General features: G+C 44.4%; 3 protein-coding genes across 3 annotated transcripts; all 3 read right to left on the bottom strand.

Annotated features, from left to right (window-relative positions):
- Window positions 1-118: 118 nt before the first annotated feature.
- On the bottom strand, window positions 119-11399 carry LOC106587773 (transaldolase). The gene is made up of 8 exons (XM_045708519.1): window positions 11094-11399; window positions 6844-6967; window positions 5705-5812; window positions 5140-5271; window positions 4459-4634; window positions 4087-4284; window positions 836-981; window positions 119-576 (listed from the first exon to the last, which is right to left on the bottom strand). Exons 1-8 carry the CDS (start codon window positions 11191-11193, stop codon window positions 544-546), a joined length of 1017 nt encoding a protein of 338 aa, XP_045564475.1. The 5' UTR covers window positions 11194-11399; the 3' UTR covers window positions 119-543.
- A 3358-nt stretch (window positions 11400-14757) lies between these two features.
- Window positions 14758-17056, bottom strand: LOC106592958 (zinc finger protein 239). The gene is made up of 2 exons (XM_014184310.2): window positions 16755-17056; window positions 14758-16456 (listed from the first exon to the last, which is right to left on the bottom strand). The coding sequence occupies exons 1-2, from the start codon at window positions 16948-16950 to the stop codon at window positions 15633-15635; spliced, it is 1020 nt and encodes a 339-aa protein (XP_014039785.1). The 5' UTR covers window positions 16951-17056; the 3' UTR covers window positions 14758-15632.
- A 1762-nt stretch (window positions 17057-18818) lies between these two features.
- Window positions 18819-21308, bottom strand: LOC106593965 (oocyte zinc finger protein XlCOF22). The gene is made up of 2 exons (XM_014185342.2): window positions 21030-21308; window positions 18819-20218 (listed from the first exon to the last, which is right to left on the bottom strand). Exons 1-2 carry the CDS (start codon window positions 21256-21258, stop codon window positions 19056-19058), a joined length of 1392 nt encoding a protein of 463 aa, XP_014040817.1. The 5' UTR covers window positions 21259-21308; the 3' UTR covers window positions 18819-19055.
- Window positions 21309-24833: the final 3525 nt, after the last annotated feature.

Genomic DNA, 24833 nt, shown 5'->3' with positions numbered 1-24833 from the left:
GGGAGATTTATGCAACATCTACAAGTGAGCCAGAGGAAGACCTAGAACATAAAGCAGCTTCATGAACCGTCAGACAACCCACTCCTGGCTTAATGAAACATTCAGGACAGAACACAGGTTCACTGAGGAAAGAGTTTAATTGGTGAAACTGTTAAATCATTATTTTCATGATTTCCTGAGGAATGTTCAGAATTGTTAGTTTGAAGTTGTTTTTCTAGATCACTAAAGGGCTGATGAGTAAAAAAAAAAAACCTGTACTGAGCCTGACCGTTGTGTGTTCGTTCCCCTGACCAAATCTAGTGCGGCAAGTAACAAAAATAGCATTGCATCAGTGCTGGATTTACAATTGAAACCACTCTTCATTGAGTCAAGACAGAAATACAGTAAATCCAGGGCTATAGTGGCGAGGCGTTCGTGTTGAGGGGGGGGGGTCCCTCTTTGGGGTCAGGGGAGGCGGGAGAGTTGGTCCCTTGGGCCCCCAGTGGTGGTTGTTGCACAACTGTCATCGTTTCCTGCGGGGAGGGTTGAACATCTGGTCCCTCTTTACTGGCCGTTCTTCACATTCAGCATCTTCTCCTGTGGAGGGGCAACGCAATGTATAAAAAGAGGAAACCGAAAAAACATTAAAAGGCAAGGGAACTTAATTGTCAAAGTTTGACCCGCAGGACTCCGACTGAATTTCCAGCATTACTTTGTTCCAAACATGTCTTAACATTAAGATGGGTCAATAGTTCTTGCTGTTCCTACATGGACTTTCTTCACATGTGCACCATACTACTCCTGATACTTTACAGGTCATTCAGAAATATTTACAACCCCAGTGCTCCAGTCTCACCTTGATCATGGTCTCCAGCTTGATGGCGTCGGCGGCAAACTTGCGGATGCCGTCAGAGAGCTTCTCCACGGCCATGCGGTCCTCGTTGTGTTGCCAGCGGAATTCCTTCTCATCCAGGTGAACCTTCTCCAAATCACAGGCCTTGGCTAAACGGGACAAAGTGAGAGATGGCAATTCTTTACATTAGTTTATTCATCCTTGGTCCAATGTGATTACGTAGTTCCCGTCCCCAGGCTTTAAGGACTGGTAGTATGGCTGCAATCAACCAGAATGCTTATGGTTTTACCTATAGAGGACCTCATTATCCCCCTCAATGGTTTCAGGTGTTTATTGAAGGAAACACTATGCATTGGGATGCAGGATAAATATACCCTTTTCAATGCAGACCTGGCCCAGGGTAAGAGACACAAGCATCCACTTAAAAAGACGAGGAGCCTCAAAAGATGAACCAGACATTGAAACACAGGAGTTCCTAAATACAAAGCAATGAATTTGTTTTGCTCTGTAGGTTTGTGAACCATTATTGCCCGAGGTTGAAATTGTTGAGACTAATAGACATGGTTACGAGACACATTCCTACTCATAAGAGACTGCATAGCCAATGTTGAAGGGGCCTCAGCAAGTTCTCCTTAGGTGGGGTCTAACAAAAACAAACTTGGTCTTTAACCTGCTAGTGTGTAACAGTAACCTACAGGGGTCTTCCAAGCAGACCTGCTTTACCAGGTTTCCTTGAACTGCATGACTGTTCCAACCAATTCAAATTATGTGCCTAAAATAAAGTTTAATTCAGCAGAACTCAACTTTTAAAAGTTACCAAAATATTTGGCTTGAATTAGTGTTTATTCATACAGTACATGGTTACCCTCTGCTTTATTACAGAGGAAACAGTGTGTCTGGTGCATGACACACGCATCCCTCCCATCAGCCCCTTGTTCCCCTGTCTGGCACTTTGAGCAGGTTAACATTCAAAACAGTACTGTGTAGGAGTCCTGAAGATATGACCTAGAGTTGAAGGGAAGAGAGCTTCTTCCATGTGCTTAAATAACATGTAACCCTCTGTCACAAACAATAATACAACATTGATAGTATATTTACTGCATCACTGAACCCATATGATGCAGTGAGATTTCCTTTAGAATATGAACCCATGTTAACACCTGCATGGATCAGACCTGAGATGAAACACCATTTGAAACCCTTCAAATACTTTGAGTTCGCACTAGACCGCCTTGGGGGCAATATGGGTAGGGTTTGCAGTTAAGACTATTCTATTGGTTCATTAAGCCAGGCAAACACAATCAAGCACAGATTACATATTTGAAACCAGGCCTGACATAAATAGAAAAATCCTTATCTGTGCCCAAGAAAGCAAAGATGACTAAATGACTACCGCCCCGTAGCACTCACATCGGTAGCCATGAAGTACTTTGAAAAGGCCAGTCATGGCTCACGTCAGTCATCCCAGAAACACTAGACCAGGGATGGGCAAACTTTGGCCTGAGGGCCACGTCTGGATTTTGAGATTGAGGGCTGCATTTTTTGGGGGACCAATGGTCTGTTAAATCTATTTGTGGGGGCCTCCCGAGTGGCACTGCGTTGCAGAGCTCGAGGCGTCACTACAGACCTGGGTTTGATCCCAAGCCCTGTCACAAGTGGCCGTGACTAGGAGACCAATGATGCGGCACACAATTGGCCCAGTGTCGTCCGGGTTAGGCAGGTCGAGATTCCCTTGTCCCATCATGCTCTAGCGACTCCTGTGACAGTCACCAGGAGTACGGCGTTTCCTCTGACACTGATGTGGCTGGCTTCTGGTTTAAGCGGGCATTGTGTGAAGAAGCCGCGTGGCTGGGCTTCAGAGGACGCACAGCTCTCAACCGTCGCCTCGCGAGTCCGTACGGGAGTTGCAGTGATGGGACAAGACCAACTACCAATTGGATACCACAAAATTGGGGAGAAGAGGTTAAAAAAAAAAAAAAAATGTTTTTATATAAAGTGCCCGCACTTTGCCCCAGACCCACTCCAATTCACATAACACCAACAGATTACGCAATCTATCGCACTTCACACTGCCCTTGCAAAACCTGGTCAAAAGGAACACCTATGTGAGAATGCTGTTCATTGACTACAGTTCATAGTTGAACACCATAGTGCCCACAAAGCTTGTCACTAAGCTAAGGATCCTGGGACTAAACACCTCCCTCTGCAACTGGATCCTGGACCTCCAGATGGGCCACCCCCAGGTGGCAATGGTAGGCAACATCTGCCACGCTGATCCTCAACACAGGGACCCCTCAGCGGTGTGTTCTTAGTCCTGTACTCCCTGTTCACCCATGACTACTTGGCCAAGCACGACTCCAACACCATTAAGTTTGCTGAGGTCAGACCTGGCCATGTGGTGCCAGGACAACAACCTCTCCCTCAACATGCTCAAGACAAAGGAGATGATTGTGGACAGGAAAAAGGACCGGGCACACACCCGTTCTCGTCGACGGGGCTGTAGTGGAGCAGGTTGAGAACGTCAAGTTCCTTGGTGTCCACAGCACCAAATTATCATGGCCCAGACACCAAGACAGTTGTGAAGAGGGCACGACAACACCTTTCCCCCCACTGAGGTGACTGAAGATTTGGCATGGGTCCCCAGATCCTCAAAAAGTTTTAGAGCTGCACCATCGAGAGCATCCTGACCGGTTGCGTCACCGCCTGGTATCGCAACTGCTCGGCATCCAATCATAAGGCACTACAGAGGGTATTGCGTATGGCCCAGTATGTCACTGGGGCCAAGCTTCCTGCCATCCAGGATCTATACACTAGGTGGTGTCAGATGAAGCCCCACCCCCCCCAAAAAAAGTCAGACTCCAGTCAAAGTCATACTGTTCTCATTGCTACCGCACGGCAAGCTTTACAGGGGAACCAAGTCTAGGTCCAAAAGGCTCCTTAACAGCTTCTACCCCAAGCTGTAAGAATGCTGAACAAGCAAATGGCCACCAGAAGTATTTACATAGACTAACCTGTACCCCCACACATTGATTCAGTACAGGTACCCCCTGTATACAGCCTCATTGTTATTTTATTTAGTAAATATTCTCTTAACTGCATTGTTGGTTAGAAGCTTATAAGTAAGCATTTCACAGTAAGGTCTACATCTGCTGTATTCAGCACATGTGACAAACACAATGTGATATCATGTTCATTCCCAACTGTTCCAGGGAGCTCATACTAGTGTCCTGTAGGAGGTAGCAATGAGTTGTTACCTTTCTGAACCGTGAGCATTGGCGTGACGGTGCTGTGGTCTTTGCTCAGCTCTCCCAGTAAACTGGGGGAAATGGTAAGCAGGTCACAGCCGGCCAGGGCCTTGACCTCCCCAGTGTTCCTGAAGGAAGCTCCCATCACCACCGTGGTGTAGTCATACTTCTTGTAGTGGTTGTAAATCTTGGTCACACTGATCACACCTGAGTGAAGAGAACAAAATAAAGATGTTTGTGTAATAAAGCCACTCCAGTACAGTAATGAAGTCAATAAATACATCCAAGTCACCAGGTATCTTATTTATACTGATAATGTAAGGTCTGGGACTGTTGAGGCCAACACTCATGCTATCAAATGATGGATCAGTCAGCCCATACCTGGGTCCTCATGGGCCTCGTAGCTCTTCTGGGCAGTGTTCTCCTTGTACCAGTCCATGATGCGGCCCACAAAGGGTGAGATGAGGGTGACTTTGGCCTCGGCGCAGGCCACTGCCTGGGCGAAGGAGAACAGCAGGGTCATGTTGCAGTGGACCCCGTGCTTCTCCTCCAGTTCCCTGCAGGTACACACATTGACAGGCACAGCAAAGGACAGTTAACAGCAGAGCTTCACTGTGCTTCCATGGCTGTCAAAACCAATTGACACCAAAATAATTTCTAGGTTGGAGGTAAATTGACACAGAACATAGCAGGTAAATTGTTTAACCATTTGCGTCAAATTACAGTTGCCAAAACAGCATGTTTTGAAAACATTCCACTGTGTACCAACAGAACGCCTAAACATTATCACATTTGTTTTTAGTCCACATTCCAAGACGTGCATATACACACAGCTACAGTATTCATTTCTTCAAAAGTTAACTGAATTTCAGCTTCCAGATAGGGTTAAATGCAAAGAAAGGGCAAATCATTGACTGGGAGTCTCGCACTACTCATTCCACTTAAGCCTAGTGGGCAAAATCCAGTTAGATAACTTTTGAAAAACTGGGCCCAGATGACAGGTGAAGAAATGCCCCTGTAAGGTAGATGACTCATATCCTTCCCTCCCCCTCCATCTCACACCTGCCAGCCTGGATGCCTTCCCATGTTGAGGAGAGCTTGATGAGAACACGGTCCTTCTTGATACCAGCCTCTTCGTACAAGGCAATGATCCGCAGGGCCCGCGCCACCATCTCATCCTTATCGTACGAAAGCCTAATGTCGAGTGGGAGAGGTTGAGTTAGTCAATCTAAATATCAGCGCTATGAACGATTACTATTTGGTAAAGCCGTTTTATGTCGACTCCACACCAGTCATTTGAGTCTGAGGCTCTGCTGTGAACTTGTGTTCAGTGAGCTAGAGTCAAGTTAAAGGCTCAATTTACTACCCTGATCTGTAAAGGCTCCAGGTTGCATTTGAGGCAACAAGTCCATTCATCAACTTCGTGGAATTGAGCATATTTGTAAATGCAATTTCACATTAACCATTCCCCTCCCCATAGAAATTGATAGTGCCTACATGGCTATGTTCAGACATTTATATTAAACATAATTGATGAGTGGATGTTATTCTGATAGCTGGTGTCGACAGATACAAAGCACACGATCGACTTATGTAGGCCCGAGCGGCGCAGGGGGCTTTCCTGTACCTGGCGTCTACCTCCGTGGAGACCCTGCCTGGGATCTTCTTCAGGATCTCCAGGCCGAAGCTCACAAACAGCTTGTCCATGGTGTTGGTGACCTGCTCCTCCTCAGGTCTGATGGACAGAAGAACAGGATACTGGTGAGGTGCAATACCTCAAGCATAGCAAACATGTGATCATAGCTTTCAGCAGTAGACTAAGGATTTATTAACCAAGTAATCACCAAACATTAGGAACACCAGCCAAATAGAGTTGCACCCCCACCTCCTTTAAACCGTCTCATCCCCTTCATCTACACTGATTGAAGTGGCTTTAACAAGCGACAACACAGGATCATAGCTTTCACCTGGTCAGTCACAGAAAGAGCAGGTGTTGTTAATGTGTATATTTAAGCAGTAAGGCCCAGGGGGGGTGTGGTATATGGCCAATATACACCACGGCTAAGGGCTGTTCTAATGCACGACAGTGTCTATACAGACCTTAGCATATTGGCCAAATAACAAAGAGGTGCCTTACTGCTATTAAACTCTAACCAACGTAATTAGCACAGTAAAAATTATTATACCTGTGGTACAGTCAGATATCCCACAGCTGTCAACCAATCAGCATTCAGGGCTCAAACTACCCCGTTTATTATGTGCTGTAATAAACTTGAAATGTTCATTCACTTTCCAGTATTCATGGTTCTCACCTCAGTTCTACTCAATTTGGCACCGATTAATATTCTAAAGGGCATTAAATGCTTGGAAATACAACATTCTAAACAAGGCAAATAATTAATAGGAAAGTCCAAAACTGATGTCTTCAGATGTACTTTAGTGGCTTGGAAATGTATTCTTTTTTACTCTGGTGTAGTTTAGATTAAATGATTAGCGCCCATTGCAAATGGACACCTCAAAGTTGTCAGTCTCCAAGACAATGTTCATAACAGGGTGTATAATTTGCAGGCATGTGCGAGGCAAGGCAGACTGACCAGCACCCTCAGGGCACCTGCATTGACAACAATAATGAGCAAACGGCAAACGGCTGGTTCTTTGTTCACTCAAAATCCCATTGTTTAAAGGGGAGGTCAGTTGAGTCACTGAACTACTTTACAAGTGTAGAAGCAGTGCAGAGTTGCATACATTTCAGAGTGCCCATCTTACCCGCCCTTGGCGATGCCATATTTGATGGCCTGGTCGACCAGATGCTGGTAGGCGGCCATCTTGGCAGCAGCCAGGATGAGGGAGGGGTTGGTGGTGGCATCCTGGGGCTTGTACTCTTCAATGGCTGTTCAGAGAAGTGGGAGAGACAACATAAGTTAAGAGCAGCTCACAACACTAGGTGTTCATATCCTCACTAGATCTACGCATGAAAAAAAAATAAAAAAAGAGAAAGTGGCCATAGTACAGTGTCCATTGAGACACCGTAGCTAGTACACTTCCTCAAAATAATCAGAATGACTCTGAGCAACATTAAGTGACAGATTTCTTAGTGACGTTTTTGCTGAGGAGATCTTAGTCACGCAATTTCACAACTGCTTGGTGCAGTATTTCAATGACAAAGTGTCATTAGTTTAATGACAAATACTTTAAAGAAACCCTTCTGTTGACCAATCACCTACAAGTGGGCGTAGACTTGGGCTGTGAATTTCAGCTCGCCTCCAGAAAAAAACAAAAATAAAATAAAAAAAACAAACATAAGCAGGAAGTCAACCGAACTGTTTGGTCTGGGAAGCATGCGGACACCTTCAGTGCCAAGGTACATACAAGTCTTCATAGGACAACTTTATTCACCAATCTTATCCTGAGATGTTTAGCTGTGAAATAACTGCTATCAGCCCTGATAATTCAGTAAAAAGGTCCATTCATATATTGCTTATGCCAATTTTCAATAAAGTCACTTATACAGGAGAGAGAACGTGCTGGACTGGTCAAGTGGCACTGGTCTCAACCAACAGTGACCTCTCCTGTACATACAAGCCAACTGCAGTTTCCAACTAAAGCAGAAGATTAGGAGGGAAGAGGAAAAACAGCCCATCGTCTACCTGCAACACTGCAGTAGAAGAATGCCACCCGATGTTCAAATTAAACATTCATGGATAAATACCTTTAGCCTGTGAGGTAGCCTAGTAGTGAAGCATCCTAGGTGAAGGTCTAATACAGAGTGCCTTACAGATTGTGACATTGGGGTAAGAGTGAAAATTTAAATGAAAAACCCAATTTCCTGTTCCTCAGACACTGCAATTTATTTAACTAGGCTAGTCACTTAAGAACAAATTCTTATTTTCAATGACAGCCTAGGAACAGTGGGTTAACTGCCTTGTTTAGGGGCAGAACGACAGATTTTTACCTTGTCAGTTCAGGGATTCGATCTCGCAACCTTTTGGTTACTAGTCCAACGCTAACTACTAGGCTACCTGCCACCCCGTCCAATGCAAAAAGTTCAAGTTACAATTATTTTGCACTGGAGGGCTGTTACTATAGCCTTGTTAGCCTAAAATCAGGGTACTCTCCAGTTCTGATTAGTATACTCCCTCGTTGTGATATGCCATGTCAGCTACAGTGAGGGAAGCCTGTGGCGATGGGCTTTAGACCAGCTGGCCAAGCTTCTGCCACTGACAGGGAGTAGGCAACACAATGAAGCACAAAGGCCCTCTGTGTTTCTCTGAAATCTAAAACATTCTAGGCTCTCGCCATCTCATTCTGTTCAAATACCCTACTCTTTTAGCCAGTCCTTATGGCTGGATCTGTCACAGGCAGCGATTTGCAACCCATTCCCACAGCCACCCATGTTACCACCATTATGTATTACTGCCAGTGATTTAACAATCCAAAACAGCATATCCAAACAAGCCGTTTGGATGAACAGTACACACTGCTGGTAGCTGAATTATCTGTTGGAGATCTTTTGAGAAAGACTTGATAACCAGGCAGTCAGAAAATATTGGGTTTGTGGAAAACATGCAGACACCTCTCCATATCAAGAGCTTTGGATTCACTTTTCTGTCAAGACAGATTGTGTAACTGTTCAATGAGATCTTGAGGTGTACCCCGGGGGTCAGATATTTGGATTAGGCCTACACTTCACATACCTGGTAGTTATATAGAATTGATGTATTAATAAAACACACCCAATTACAAACTGAAGTTGCAGTGTCCTTTCACTACAGTTCAATGATTATGTGCCACATCTGCAATTACCACAGTGCAGTAATTGCACTGAGGTTACAAAAGTAGTTAGAGTAACATGGCATATTAAAAGGGCAACTTCAGGCTAAAGTGTTGCTGCAATTTTCATACTCCTTTCCATTTGTTATGCACAGCAGATGACTGCCATGCATAAACACTAGAGTGACCATGTGTTTCCCACATGGTTAAGGAAGAGTACAGGGTTGCACTTTTAACCATGCACTGACACATTTCACAGGGGTTGCTCGATTTGAACAAGCTTGTGCTTGCAACCAGTCAATATTTGATAGAAGATAACACGTGTGGGTTTTACAACATGTTAGGAAGGTAAAGATGCCAAAAGTGTGTTCCTTAGAGAAAAGTTGAGGCACTTTTCATTTGTTTCTTTTAGTAATTCTCATAGCAGAAAACCTTGTCTGTTGGTGAGGTCTTTTCTTGAAGGAATAAGGCTTAGACATTTACGTCATTTAGCAGACGCTCTTATCCAGAGCGACTTACAAATTGGTGCATTCACCTTATGATATCCGAAATCAGTCCAGCCATGTAAGCCTACACAGAGACCAACCCTAAGATAAGACACACTAACCAACCCCATTTGAACAAAGACAGCAACTGGCAAGATAAAGCATGTTCTGTGCCAATGTAATGTGCCGCATTAATCCCATTGAAAGATTAAATACACACCCTCCTCATCATTGAGATAACTGAGGAATTGTACAACTTACTGAGCTGTTCACCATTCTGCATGCCAGCAAAAGACTGTCAATGAAGCCACACTTAAAAGCCATCACGAATCAGCTTAAATAACTTAATGTAGCCAAGGTATTAGCTTTGCAATACAGACAAACATCCATATGATATCACACACAATATGCCAGACAAGAGTTTCTAATTGAACTTGATCAAGTTTGAAAGTGATTGTTCCTGTTTTAATCCTGACAGGACCCACTGGTAAAATGACTGTAGCACCATACAATACTAACTGGTGTGGTTCAACTGTCCTTCAGTATTTTAGTCAACAGGGTTTCACAGTCTTCAAAACAGTTGACCAATGAATGCACTGCATCTCACAAGAGTTCGCCAGTGAGGTCCTTTCACAATGGGAATTGGCCAAGTGCACCCTTTCACAACATGAAAATCAGCCTATGGCTACATCGAGGTTCCTCTCACCAGTCTAAAAACTGAACTGCTGAGGCATGAAGCAAGGTCACAGATACCTTGGTCAACCTTCAGAATCAGAGTAGGCCATCTGAGTGACTGGTCCTATAGATACATTATTCAGGTCTTCCTGCAACAGTGTATTTTCTAAAGAGCAAAAACATTGGAAAAAACCCTGTCCTAAAGACCGCTGAATTCAGGGATCAAAACCTGTGAAGCTCCAAAACCTTCACTTATCCTGAGAAGAAACATTGTGTAGACTGTAGCAGCATGTCATCAAAGCCTATCCACTTACAGTGTGCCCCACTTCAGCCTGGTTAACATTACCCTGTGGCAGGCAGACAGTTTCTGTCTTGTCATCCTGACTTGCAGAGCAAGCATGAGGAAATGTTTGGTTTACACCACAATGGAACTAACTAATGGGTTACATCATTCCTACTTCCTTATTCAAACGGAGGAGGAACCAGTTCTCTGAATCTGGGAGACAGTAATGTCAGTCAAGGGCTGTGAACATATGATTTATAGAAATGCTATGTAGCTAAACTACGCTGAATGTGGCATTTTAAATTGTCTTCTGCATTTAGTGTTATTTAACTAAACCCATTAGTGTCACGTGGGAGAACCAATGTTGACTAGTTGGGGGTGACAGCGTCAACGTGCCCTGACAGAAGTCATTGTTTTAAAAATTGCAATTCCTGTTTGTTAGCTCACAATCAAAGTCTAAATGAAACACCTGAAAATAGAAATCCATAACTATATAGTTCTTCCCATAGTTAATTAACATTAGTGATCAAGTTGCAATGCATGAAACGTGCAAGAGCCGTGGTCATAACTAGCTAGCCACAAGTGCAGTAAGTTAATTATTAGCCCAACATGATACGACAGCTAGCAACATTAATTTAAAAGATAAAACAGAAGTTTATCGGAATTAATATTCGAGCAGACTACGATAAGTAGATAACATTAACGCAACTATAAACCTTGCAACATGTTATATCACTGTTCTAGCTAGCTAATGCCTGCCTGGCCTTGGCTAGTAGTGTATAGCGGTCAATCCAATCTGGTACCGTTGAAGTCTCCGGTGTCCGCCACGACCACGGTGTGTTTCTTCAGCTGTTCCAACGCCGACTCCATCTTTCGCCGTTTGTCTGGTGACACACTACACATGATGAAGGGAAACAAGAGAGCTTTTATATTCACAAAGCACGTGAGACAGACGGAATTTTGGATCGACGAAAGCGCGGTGTGGACGGCGGCGCTCGGAAGCTGGAGAGACAGGGGCGCGCACGTTGGCTGTTTGAAATCGGTTTGAAGCAACAAGTTGCTCTCGTCCAATGGAGAACGATACTTGCTCTCACACCTCGTCTTGCTACTTGAATTGACCAATAGAATGACTTGTCGGGGAAGTAGTTCATAGACCTCTTGTGCATATTTAAGGTACATGCATCGGGTGTTGTACACAGTATGTCGTTTTTCATTGCTCTGATTATGAAAACATACTAAAAGCAAAGAAACTCTAAGGAAAATACCAAGATTGTTGGTTGTGTCAAGAGGTTGTAGGCTCATGCACTTAGTATTTGAATACATTAATATAATGTAGTACAAAGTCCATCTGTAATAGATGTAGGATAAAATATGTAATGAATGAACAAAATCTTACCTACATAACTTGATTAACTACATATTAGTTTACAATAGCGCCACGCACAGAAGTAATGGGGAACATTCAGTAAGACTATAAAATTCAAGTATGGAATGCAATTATCTATGTAAATCATACATGATAAAGTGGGTTACAGAAACAAATGAAAAAGATAACATTAATAATAAAGATAACAATAATAAAAAACGTAACTATTTTACCTTGATAGATGTCTTTGTGTATGTATATTCAGGGTACTACGTGTTCTCGCATACCCCTAGAGCATCGAGCCAGCGGGGTGGTGGCACTGGAATCCTCATCTCTCCCAAGTGGACATTCTCTCTTTCTCCCCTGACCCATCTGTCTATCTCCTCATTTGAATTCCATGCTGTCACAGTTACCAGCCCTTTCAAGCTTAACATCCTTATCATTTATCGCCCTCCAGGTTCCCTTGGAGAGTTCATCAATGAGCTTGACGCCTTGATAAGTTCCTTTCCTGAGGATGGCTCACCTCTCACAGTTCTGGGTGACTTTAACCTCCCCACGTCTACCTTCGACTCATTCCTCTCTGCCTCCTTCTTTCCACTCCTCTCCTCTTTCGACCTCACCCTCTCACCTTCCCCCCCTACTCACAAGGCAGGCAATACGCTTGACCTCATCTTTACTAGATGCTGTTCTTCCACTAATCTCATTGCAACTCCCCTCCAAGTCTCCGACCACTACCTTGTATCCTTTTCCCTCTCGCTCTCATCCAACACTTCTCACTCTGCCCCTACTCGGATGGTATTGCGCCGTCCCAACCTTCGCTCTCTCTCTCCCGCTACTCTCTCCTCTTCCATCCTATCATCTCTTCCCTCTGCTCAAACCTTCTCCAACCTATCTCCTGATTCTGCCTCCTCAACCCTCCTCTCCTCCCTCTCTGCATCCTTTGATTTCCTCTGTCCCCTATCCTCCAGGCCGGCTCGGTCCTCCCCTCCTGCTCCGTGGCTCGACGACTCACTGCGAGCTCACAGAACAGGGCTCCGGGCAGCCGAGCGGAAATGGAGGAAAACTCGCCTCCCTGCGGACCTGGCATCCTTTCACTCCCTCCTCTCTACATTTTCCTCTTCTGTCTCTGCTGCTAAAGCCACTTTCTACCACTCTAAACTCCAAGCATCTGCCTCTAACCCTAGGAAGCTCTTTGCTACCTTCTCCTCCCTCCTGAATCCTCCTCCCCCTCCCCCCTCCTCCCTCTCTGCGGATGACTTCGTCAACCATTTTGAAAAGAAGGTTGACGACATCCGATCCTCGTTTGCTAAGTCAAACGACACTGCTGGTCCTGCTCACACTGCCCTACCCTGTGCTTTGAACTCTTTCTCCCCTCTCTCTCCAGATGAAATCTCGCGTCTTGTGACGGCCGGCCGCCCAACAACCTGCCCACTTGACCCTATCCCCTCCTCTCTTCTCCAGACCATTTCCGGAGACCTTCTCCCCTACCTCACTTCGCTCATCAACTCATCCTTGACCGCTGGCTACGTCCCTTCCGTCTTCAAGAGAGCGAGAGTTGCACCCCTTCTGAAAAAAACCTACACTCGATCCCTCCGATGTCAACAACTACAGACCAGTATCCCTTCTTTCCTTTCTCTCCAAAACTCTTGAACGTGCCGTCCTTGGCCAGCTCTCTTGCTATCTCTCTCAGAATGACCTTCTTGATCCTAATCAGTCAGGTTTCAAGACTGGGCATTCAACTGAGACTGCTCTTCTCTGTGTCACGGAGGCTCTCCGCACTGCTAAAGCTAACTCTCTCTCCTCTGCTCTCATCCTTCTAGACCTATCTGCTGCCTTTGATACCGTGAACCATCAGATCCTCCTCTCCACCCTCTCCGAGCTGGGCATCTCCGGCGCCGCCCACGCTTGGATTGCGTCCTACCTGACAGGTCGCTCCTACCAGGTGGCGTGGCGAGAATCTGTCTCCGCACCACGTGCTCTCACCACTGGTGTCCCCCAGGGCTCTGTTCTTGGCCCACTCCTATTCTCGCTATACACCAAGTCACTTGGCTCTGTCATATCCTCACATGGTCTCTCATATCACTGCTATGCAGATGACACACAATTAATCTTCTCCTTTCCCCCTTCTGACAACCAGGTGGCGAATCGCATCTCTGCATGTCTGGCAGACATATCAGTGTGGATGACGGATCACCACCTCAAGCTGAACCTCGGCAAGACGGAGCTGCTCTTCCTCCCGGGGAAGGACTGCCCGTCCCATGATCTCGCCATCACGGTTGACAACTCCCTTGTGTCCTCCTCCCAGAGTGCTAAGAGCCTTGGCGTGACCCTGGACAACACCCTGTCGTTCTCCACCAACATCAAGGCGGTGACCCGATCCTGTAGGTTCATGCTCTACAACATTCGCAGAGTACGACCCTGCCTCACACAGGAAGCGGCGCAGGTCCTAATCCAGGCACTTGTCATCTCCCGTCTTGATTATTGCAACTCGCTGTTGGCTGGGCTCCCTGCCTGTGCCATTAAACCCCTACAACTCATCCAGAACGCCGCAGCCCGTCTGGTGTTCAACCTTCCCAAGTTCTCTCACGTCACCCCGCTCCTCCGCTCTCTCCACTGGCTTCCAGTCGAAGCTCGCATCCGCTACAAGACCATGGTGCTTGCCTACGGAGCTGTGAGGGGAACGGCACCTCCGTACCTTCAGGCTCTGATCAGGCCCTACACCCAAACAAGGGCACTCCGTTCATCCACCTCTGGCCTGCTCGCCTCCCTACCTCTGAGGAAGCACAGTTCCCGCTCAGCCCAGTCAAAACTGTTCGCTGCTCTGGCACCCCAATGGTGGAACAAGCTCCCTCACGACGCCAGGACAGCGGAGTCAATCACCACCTTCCGGAGACACCTGAAACCCCACCTCTTCAAGGAATACCTGGGATAGGATAAAGTAATCCTTCTAACCCCCCCCTTAAAAGATTTAGATGCACTATTGTAAAGTGGTTGTTCCACTGGATATTATAAGGTGAATGCACCAATTTGTAAGTCGCTCTGGATAAGAGCGTCTGCTAAATGACTTAAATGTTAAATGTACATACAGGATATGACAAACAGTGTGTTGGACAGTATGTCCTTTTAGTTCATTGCTCTGATTAACAACCCATTTATATGCCTAACATTAGGCCTGGCAAAACATCTCAAACGAAAATACCAGGGGCCAGTTTCCAGAATACAGGTTAAACCTAGTCCTGGATTCAAAATCATTCTTGTTGGAGAGATTGTTGAAAGTATGTTATGGTCCAGGACTAGGCATAATCTGAATTTGTAAAAACAACCCCAAGAGTTTGGTCATGGCAATGAGTTAGTTGCAGGCTTATGCACTTGCTTTAGCGAGGGATTTGTGACTGTTCCAAAATTGGGCAGCAGGTAGCCTCGGGGTTAGAGTGTTGGGCAGCAACTGAAAGGTCACTGGGTTGAATCCTGGAGCCGACAAGGTGAAAAAAATCTGTTGCTGGGCCCTTGAGCAAGGCACTTAACCAAATTGCTCCAGGGGAGCTGGACAATGGTGACCCTGGCCATGACCCCACTCACTGAGGGTGTCTTAGGGGCAGTTGGGATATACAACAAACATGTTTCCATTACACACTTGTGTGCAACAGGACAAATAAGACCCCCCCCCCCAAAAAAAATCATTATTTAATTCTATCAATGTTGGCACAGAGTTTGAAAGCCCCCAGTATATCCACTTTAATGTCAAGTAACAACAACACATGATGATTGTCATCTGGTAGATCTTGGTGTTAGAGCAGTGTCCTAAAAGAAAGCAACTGGTCTGTAGAATAGATTTACAACACACAAAATTGCATGAATGAATGACAGCGATAGTCAGAGAAATTGTCTAAAGCACACGCAGATGGTACCAAGGTTAACATAAGATATGTCCTGTGCTGTTTGTCATTATCACATAAATGAACAGGAGTCCCTAATGCTAGGGATCTGGGCTTTCCTCACTGCTCTGCAATTGAACCTTCTTATGAACAGTCCTCATATGTTTTTTCAAGGTTGTCATCTGACTGAAGCATTTTCCGCAACTGTCGCACCTAAACGGCTTTTCTCCCGTGTGAATGCGCTGGTGGCGTTTTAGGTCACTTACTGAAATAAAGCCCTTCTCACAGTCGGCACACCGATAGGGTCTTTCCCCTGTGTGTACCCTCATATGCTCATTCAGTCGGTTTCGCCTGAAGCTTTTGCCACAAACGCTGCACTGGTACGGTTTCTCTCCTGTGTGAGTCCTCATGTGTGTGCCCAGGTCCCCCTTGCGGCTGAAGCACTTGCCACATTCTTTGCACCAATGTGGCCTTTCCCCTGTGTGAATTCTCTGATGCGTTTTTAAATGGTTCTTATTAGTAAACCTTTTCCTGCACACAGGGCACTTGTATGGTCTATCACCTGTGTGAGCCCTCATTGATGCTTTCAGCTCACTGGTTGTCCCAGTGTCAAGAGGACTTTGTCCTTTCTTTGCCTGTGTATGTTTTGACTTTGACATGATCTGAGAGTTACTGGTTGATTCTAATGCCCCGTAGTCCTCTCCATCATGATTGGTTTTGATCGGTTCTGTTGAGTTGGTGGGAAGGGAGTCCCTCTTGCTGTTCTTCCCAATTTGGTAAAGGTATGAGCTCTGGGGTGAGTCCTGATCACTGGCACTTTCCACACAGGGGGGAATGAATATGGACTCTGTGTCCTCTTGATCACTCCACTCCTGCTTAGAGGGAACCTCCTCTCCAGAGACAGAGACAGTGAGCTGCTGGAGGTCTGAAAGGAAAGATGGGGAAGTTACTTACCATTGAGATATATCAACACACTTCAGTTTTACTTCTTCCCCTTAGCTCGCAACACATTTACAGACTAGACTCACACTAACATTACAGAGTGCAGTGAGAAGTGATCGCTATCTAATTGTGATGCCTGATTAGCTAGCTAATAACAACTGAGGTTCAGCACAGTTCAGCTGTCATTAACTTGTCCTATGGTTGGCACAGTTGTCTAACTAGCTAGCTAATAATCGTAATAATATTTACAGAACCATAGGTTGCTGATTCATCTTACACACCTGCTCTTTGTGATTCTCTATCAGGTTTGAAACCGAAATCTAGCAACAGCTTCCGTAGATGGTCGTTCTCCACTTTTGATCTGGAGACTTCTTCCTGGTACGCTGTTATAGTCTTCTCCACTGCCCCAAATATATCCACAGCTGCCGCAGTTAATCTGGCAGTAAGAAACGCATTCAACGAATGTAGTTTAGACATTTTAGGTTGAATAAAGTAATAACATTGAGCCACGGCAAAGATTGGGGATATATCTGTTGAACAGGACTAGGACGTAAACAGAGAAAAGTAAGAACATTTTGTCGTAAAAAAGTCGTAAACACTGCCTCTGTTCTTTCATGGTTCATTCATTGGCTGAAACGTCGTACCCGACATTGCACCGCCACCTGCTGTACTGGAGTAATAGCCGTTCTTATTATAGCTCAGTGCACATAGAAAGGACATGGCAGAATGGGTATGGATGGATTGATTACATTTAGCACAGTGGTGCTCCATATATATATGCATCAGCAACTGCTAATGAAGCCGCTGAAACCCTTAACAAAGAGTTGCAGTCTGTTTTGGAATGGATGGCCAATAATAAACTGGTCCTGAACATCTATAAAATTAAGAGCATTGTATTTGGTACAAATCATTCCCTAAGTTCTAGACCTCAGCTGAATCTGGTAATGAATGGTGTGGCTGTTGAACAAGTTGAGGAGACTAAACTACTTGGTGTTGGCTAAGAGTTGAGGAGAGACTGACCGCATCACTTCTTCTTTTTATAAGAAACATTAATGTGTTGAAAATTCTAAATTGTTTGCATAGTCAACTTACACACACACACACACACACACACACACACACACACACACACACACACACACACACACACACACGCCACCAGGGGTCTTTTCACAGTCCCCAAATCCAGAACAAATTCAAGAAAGTGTACAGTATTATATAGAGCCATTATTGCATGGACCTCCCTTCCTTTTCATATTGCTCAAATAAACAGCAAACCTGGTTTAAAAAAACAGATAAAGCAACACCTCACGGCACAACGCCTCTCCCCTATTTGACCTAGATAGTTTGTATGTATTGATATGTAGGCTGCGTGTGCATTTTAATTGATGTAGTTCTGTCTTTGTCTATTAATGTTCTGTATTATGTCATGTTTTGTGTGGACCCCAGGAAGAGTAGCTGCTGCTTTCACAACAGCTAATGTGGATCCTAATAAAATACCAAATACCATCTCTCCTCGGGACCCACAAACTTTTCACAATTTTGTTGTAGTTGTGAACTAGCTCACCTGATTCACCTATGCAAGGGCTTGATAATGAATCATTATAATTCGGGGGGTGCTTATATTTGTCCTGACATTTTTGTTGTTGTTGCATATCCCAAATCCCCGAGACACCCGCAGGGAGTGGGGTTATGAACAGGGTAACCATTGTGCAGCACCCCTGGAGCAATTAGGGTTAAGTGCCTTGCTCAACGGCAGAGCAACAGATTTTTTCACCTAATTAGTTGACAAGTTGAATCAGGGGTGCTAGCTCTGGAATAGATCAAATAAATGGAATGACTGGGGGTCGCCGAGGAGAGGTTGAGATCCACTGATTTAGCAGACACTCTTATCCAGAGAGACTTACAGGACCAATTAGTGTTAAGTGCTTTGCTCAAGGGTATATCTACAGATTTTTCACCTAGTTTGATCGGGGATTCAAACCAGCAACCTTTCAGTTACTGACACAACGCTCTTAACTGTTAGGCTACATGACGCCCTGGATCATGAACGGTCACATTTCCATCTACCTGAGCAGAGTTTTGATGAAAAATAGGCTGTCATAATAACAGTCTCTTGTTAATCAAGACATATTTACCGAACAATGCGCCCTGCAACAAATATCCTTGGAGTGCAGATAGTTCACAGAAGTGGAGAAACTCCCTCTCTGCTCCCAAGTCGACAGACAGTCATTCATAAAACTAAAACATGTTTCAGATGTCCTGAGTAAGATTCTATCATAGGGACTCAGGGTGCTAGAAATGCAGTCTTGCTTTGCGCTATATAGAAACAACAGCAATGTGAGTTTTCATGTTGATCATTTTTTTTATTGATACCAACATAAAGCAACGCCCGAAAGGTACAGACAGGTAAAGGTTAACTTTGAGATGAAAGTTACAAATGGGCAATGTATAAAAATAAGTGAATAAAAATGAACATTGAATGTGAACATTGAAACATCTAAACAATATTGCTGAAACATGCATTGCACTACACAGATTTCTCCCTGTGTATGTCCCATCTTGAGTTCTCATATCTTCTCTCATGGAACAGCACTTGCCGCAGATGTGTGTGTCATCATGTGTTTCTTCAGGGTTACATTGAGCCTAAAGCATTCGCCGCAATCATGACATCGATACGGTTTCTCTCCCGTGTGAGTCCTCATGTGCTCTGTCAGTTTTTCCTTTCGGTTGAAGCACTTCCCACAATCTTGGCACTGATGCTGTTTGCCTCCTGTGTGAACTTCTTGCATGTGGCGACTTAGATTTAGAACACCTAATCCACACACAGCACACCTGCACAATAACTTATTCCCTGTGTGACTCGCCATATGCGCTCTCAGGTTTCCTTGCAGTGCGTAGCATTTGCCACATTGCATACAGCTGTATGGTTTTGCTCCACTGTGGGATGTCATATGGTCTGTCAGGTGCTCCTTCCGCGTGTAGCATTTCCCACATACATTGCATTGATGTGGTCTCTCTCCTGTGTGGAGCTTCTTGTGACGACTTAAGTGACTTGGAAATGTAAAGCATCTGGCACAGAAAGGGCACTTGTGTGGCTTCTCCCCTGTGTGTGTCCTCATGTGAAGTATCAGTCTCGTGTTTAGACCGAAGCGTTTGCCACATTCATGGCAGCAGAACGATTTCTCCCCTGTGTGAGTTAGCATATGCATCGTTAGGCTATTCTTGCGGTTGAAGCATTTACCACAGTCTTTGCACTCGTATGGTTTCTCACCCGTGTGAGTTCTCTTGTGGATTTCCAAATGACAAGGTCTGTCATAGGTTGCTGTGCACTCGGTACAACTGTAGAGCCTCTTCCTTGTGTGAAGCCTCAATGGCGCTTTCAACTCACTGGTTGTCTTGCCCTCGGTGCAGATGTAAGACCTTTGTCCTTTCTTTAACCGTGTTCTCTTAATTTTGAGAGGCTTTAATTGTGTGAGGGGGGTGTCACTGGTTGATTCTGATATTTTGTTGTCCTCTCCATGGGGATTTGTTTGGATCGGTTCTGCTACAATGGTGGGAAGGGAGTTCTTCAGAGTTTGGTAAAGTCGTGAGCGCTCAGGTGAGTCCTGATCACTGTTGCTTTCCACACAGGGGGAAATGAATATGGACTCGATGATCTCTTGATCGCTCCACTCCTCCTCACAGTGCTGCTGCTCAGGGGGAACCTCATCTCCAGAAACAGTGAGAGTGAGCTGCGGGGGTTCTGGAAAGAAAGATATGAAATAACTTTCAAGAAAAATTTATACTTTTCAATAAATAATCACCCTCTGTGATTTGAGACTGTAATGACATCATTTATTAGCTAATGTTAGCATCATTTACATACACAGCGTTATATTGGTGCTTTTATTAAGGCTGGTGTATTTGAGCCAGGTGCCCCATTCAAATCCCACGGCAAAGTCGGCACAAAACAAAAGTGATTAATTCGCACGTACAGTAGGATTCTGTGTTTTCACATGCAAACGTGATTGCTTTTGATAAAAACGCTTAATCTGCCTTCCAAACTAGATTGAAAAGCCTAACATATTTAATGGAACAGAGATGATGTATGTTTCCGGAAAATGCACCATGCTGGCTTGTCGACAACATGACCGAGCGGCGCAGATTACTGTTCCATTTGAAATGGGCGCTCCTCCCTCACGACTTTCGCCTGTTCACGTCACGGGCCATAGACCGGTGCCCAGCGGCTCAGCATAATCGAATCCGCTCAATGAGTGACGTTTTTAAAGGGCAATGACCCTGCTGACAGCGTTCCCAAACCAATAACCTTAACGTAGCAGGCGTAAAATAAACTAAATCCCATACAGTACATACGGGTATTGATAAGAATTTAAAAAAATGTCAGTGGATTTAAACGTGAGCTTGTCCGAGGTGTCGCTCGACGACAATTGCATTGGAGCGCTGCGATTGGTTGCCAAATATTCTGTGGCGGGGCTTAGCGAAGGGTCAAAACCAGTGCGTAAATACACCAGTGTTGCCAAAAGCAGCTAATGGCAAGCTTGTTGATCGTTTACCTGCTTTGTGTAATTTTACATCGGGATTAAAAACCGAATCCAGCAGCTTCTGCAGGCGTTGATTCTCCTCCTTTGAACGAGAGATCTCATCCTGGTACTCGGCAAACGCTTTTTCCACTGCCACGGATATCTCTACGGCCACAGTTGTTAATCGGTCGGAGAAAAACGCTTGCAACAACTGTAACTTTGACATTTTTTGTGGAATGACCGTCGAGGGAGATTCGTTCATGCAACACTTCCTGTGAGGAACTGCGTCTAGATCCAGAGTAAGAGCTGACTGTGTTCATTGGCTGAAAAGAGCAAAACATAAATTGTGCTACCGCCACCTGGTGCGTGTACTGGAGGAGCGCACGTGAAACAACCCAACTCTGTGCGTGAACAACATTTAAACAAATACAGTACAGCCTGAGTTGCCATGTCCGAGGTTTTCCTGGAAATTGGGCTACAATTATGGACATTTTCGGGAATTTGAATCTGGATTGGCTATCAACGGGTTCAGATCAATTGAAGAGTATTGTTGATGATCAATTACTTGAGAAGGAGACCAAGTTAAGACGCTATACCAGGTGGATTCAGTTTATAGTAAGGCAGTTTATTATGAGACAAAGATATTTGGCTGAGCGTGCACGGACTCCTTCGTTTAGCTCTTAGGGAACTAGCAGAAGAGAGAGCCCCGAAACATAGTGTACATCCAATTTATACAATGAAATAACAGTGTGTTGAGTCTAGTAGGTCCGCTCTCCTGACTGGTCGATGAGTGGAGGGACGGTCCACTCTCCAGGTGGTGTCGACTTCCCATTGGCCCTTGGCAGTGTCCTTTGTCCTCGGAGTCCAACACACCTAAGTGTGTGTGTGTGTGTGTATTTCTGGTAATTCGTGTCTGGGTGCTTTGCGATATTCATGGAATGTTGTTCTTTACACCAGTGGTCAGTTCGTGTGGCTAGGGCTTAAGTCAGCCATCTGTCTCTGGGTGTGGTCGTGATTGGTATCAGTTGGTCGCTCAATATGTCTCTGGAATTTTGTTGTGTGCTGTTGTGAAACATGTTGTGCAAATGCCCTCCTTATATATCATTAGGTAAAACGTTAGATTATCTTTATTACAGTATATGTCTGACTCAATTGATCTCAAAACCCACACAGCTAAATGCGAAAAACCCTGTTAACTCTTCATTGATTGATTTAATTCTTACAAATAACCCCCACAAATATTTGTCTAGTAGAGTATTTGCATATGATCTCAGTGATCTTTGTCCCATAGTATGTATTAGTTTACGAAACAGAAAAATACTAATCCTCGTTTAATTAAGAAGATAAATTGCAAAAAGTTTTCTAATCAATTTTTTTTTTAATGACATGTTGTACTCTGATTTAGCCACTGTCTCCTGTATTCCTAACCTTGAGTTGGCTCTAGAAAATGTGTCCTCCATATTTATTCCTCTGGCAGATAAACACGTCTCTTTTAAACAATTCAGAGTCAAAGATAGATCGAACCCTTGGTTTTCTTCGGAATTATCTGAGTTTATTCAGAAGAGAAATAATCCCTGGGCTAAAGCAAGAGAAACTGACTGGTGGACTGGAAATCTTTCAGACAATAGAGAAACTGACTGTGGTGGACTGGCAATCTCTCAGACAATAGAGAAACTGACTGTGGTGGACTGGCAATCTCTCAGACAATAGAGAAACTGACTGTGGTGGACTGGCAATCTCTCAGACAATAGAGAAACTGACTGTGGTGGACTGGCAATCTCTCAGACAATAGAGAAACTGACTGTGGTGGACTGGCAATCTCTCAGACAATAGAGAAACTGACTGTGGTGGACTGGCAATCTCTCAGACAATAGAGAAACTGACTGTGGTGGACTGGCAATCTCTCAGACAATAGAGAAACTGACTGTGGTGGACTGGCAATCTCTCAGACAATAGAGAAACTGACTGTGGTGGACTGGCAATCTCTCAGACAATAGAGAAACTGACTGTGGTGGACTGGCAATCTCTCAGACAATAGTGAAACTGACTGTGGTGGACTGGCAATCTCTCAGACAATAGAGAAACTGACTGTGGTGGACTGGCAATCTCTCAGACAATAGAGAAACTGACTGTGGTGGACTGGCAATCTCTCAGACAATAGAGAAACTCACTGTGGTGGACTGGCAATCTCTCAGACAATAGAGAAACTGATGTACTATCTTGATGAAGACAGCTAAATCAACCGACAGCTTTTCAAGCTCTATCTCAACATTTTAGAAAACAGTAAATCATTGAAGTGTACAAATTCCTCTTTCCTGCCTAAGAATGCAGGTAAAACGAAGTATATGTTGTTCTCTAGAGCACATATAAATACGTCTGATTTAAGCATATGTACTTTGGATGGTGTCCATATTGATTGTGTCCGTGCATACACATATCTGGGCCTCTGGATAGATGAAAAGCTGTCCTTTAAAAAGCATATTGATGAGTTAGTTAATAAACTGAGTATAAAAATGTGCTTCTTCTATAGAAATATAGGTGTTGCCTCTCGCTAAATAGTAGAAAGCAGATTATTCAGTTAACATTCCTATCGGCCTAGACTATGGCGACATCATCTATATGAACGCAGCTGCCAATTCATTAAAGCTGTTAGATGCAGTTTATCATAGCACAATGCGCTTTATTACGGGTGACGATTTTAGTACTCATCACTACATTCTCTACCAGGAAGTTGGTTGGCCCTCTGATGTCACATAGGTTGATACATTGCTATGTTTTCATTTATGAAGCCCTTTTATTTAAAAAAAGTCTCACTGTAGCTAACATTTTTACCATTCGGCCATCAGATTTGCCACCAATGCTCCGTATAGGACACATAACTGCACTCTATACTCCTCTGTAAACTGGTCATCTCTGTATACCTGTCGCAAGACCCACTGGTTGATGCTTATTTATAAAATCCTCTTAGGCCTCACTCCCCCTATCTGAGATATCTACTGCAGCCCTCATCCTCCACATACAACACCCGTTCTACCAGCCACATTCTGTTAAAGGTCCCCAAAGCACACACATCCCTGGGTTGCTCCTCTTTTCAGTTCGCTGCAGCTAGCGACTGGAACGAGCTGCAAAAAAACACTCAAACTGGATCTCTTCATTCAAAGACGCAATCAATCACTCTTACTGACAGTTTTGGCTGCTTCGCCTGTATTGTTGTCTCTACCTTCTTGCCCTTTGTGCTGTTGTCTGCCCAATAATGTTTGTACCATGTTTTGTGCTGCTACCATGTTGTGCTGCTGCCATGTTGTTTTTCTACCATGCTGTTGTCATGTTGTTTTTCTACCATGGTGTGTTGTCATGTGTTGCTGCCATGCTATGTTGTTGTCTTAGGTCTCTCTTTATGTAGTGTTGTAGTGTGTCTCTTGTTGTGATGTGTGTTTTGTCCTATATTTTTATAGTATTTTTAATTTCTAATCCCAGCCCCGTCCCCGCAGGAGGCCTTTTGCCTTTTGGTAGGCCGTCATTGTAAATAAGAATTTGTTCTTAACTGACTTACCTAGTTAAATAAAGGTTAAATAAAACTTGTGTAGCCTACCTGGGTCAAGCAAACAGATTTCTTAAGCTTATTGTTGTAGCATTGTGTTATTATGCAATTGTTAATGGCGATGTTTAGTTAAGTAAATTGGATTCATCAAAGCTCTATCGCAATTACCGATCAGTTGTTAGAACCCATTAGATTAATGATAACAGTCAGTCAGATTAGGCTACAGGTAAAAAAAACTACAAAAACACTGGCAGTTGTTGACAGGAATGTTCAGTTCACATACATATTATTAATAT

This window comes from Salmo salar, chromosome ssa26 (assembly GCF_905237065.1).
Source record: "Salmo salar chromosome ssa26, Ssal_v3.1, whole genome shotgun sequence".
NCBI lineage: Eukaryota > Metazoa > Chordata > Actinopteri > Salmoniformes > Salmonidae > Salmo > Salmo salar.
The sequence above is the reverse complement of the archived record's forward strand: the minus strand, read 5'-3'. Positions and strand labels throughout refer to the sequence as shown.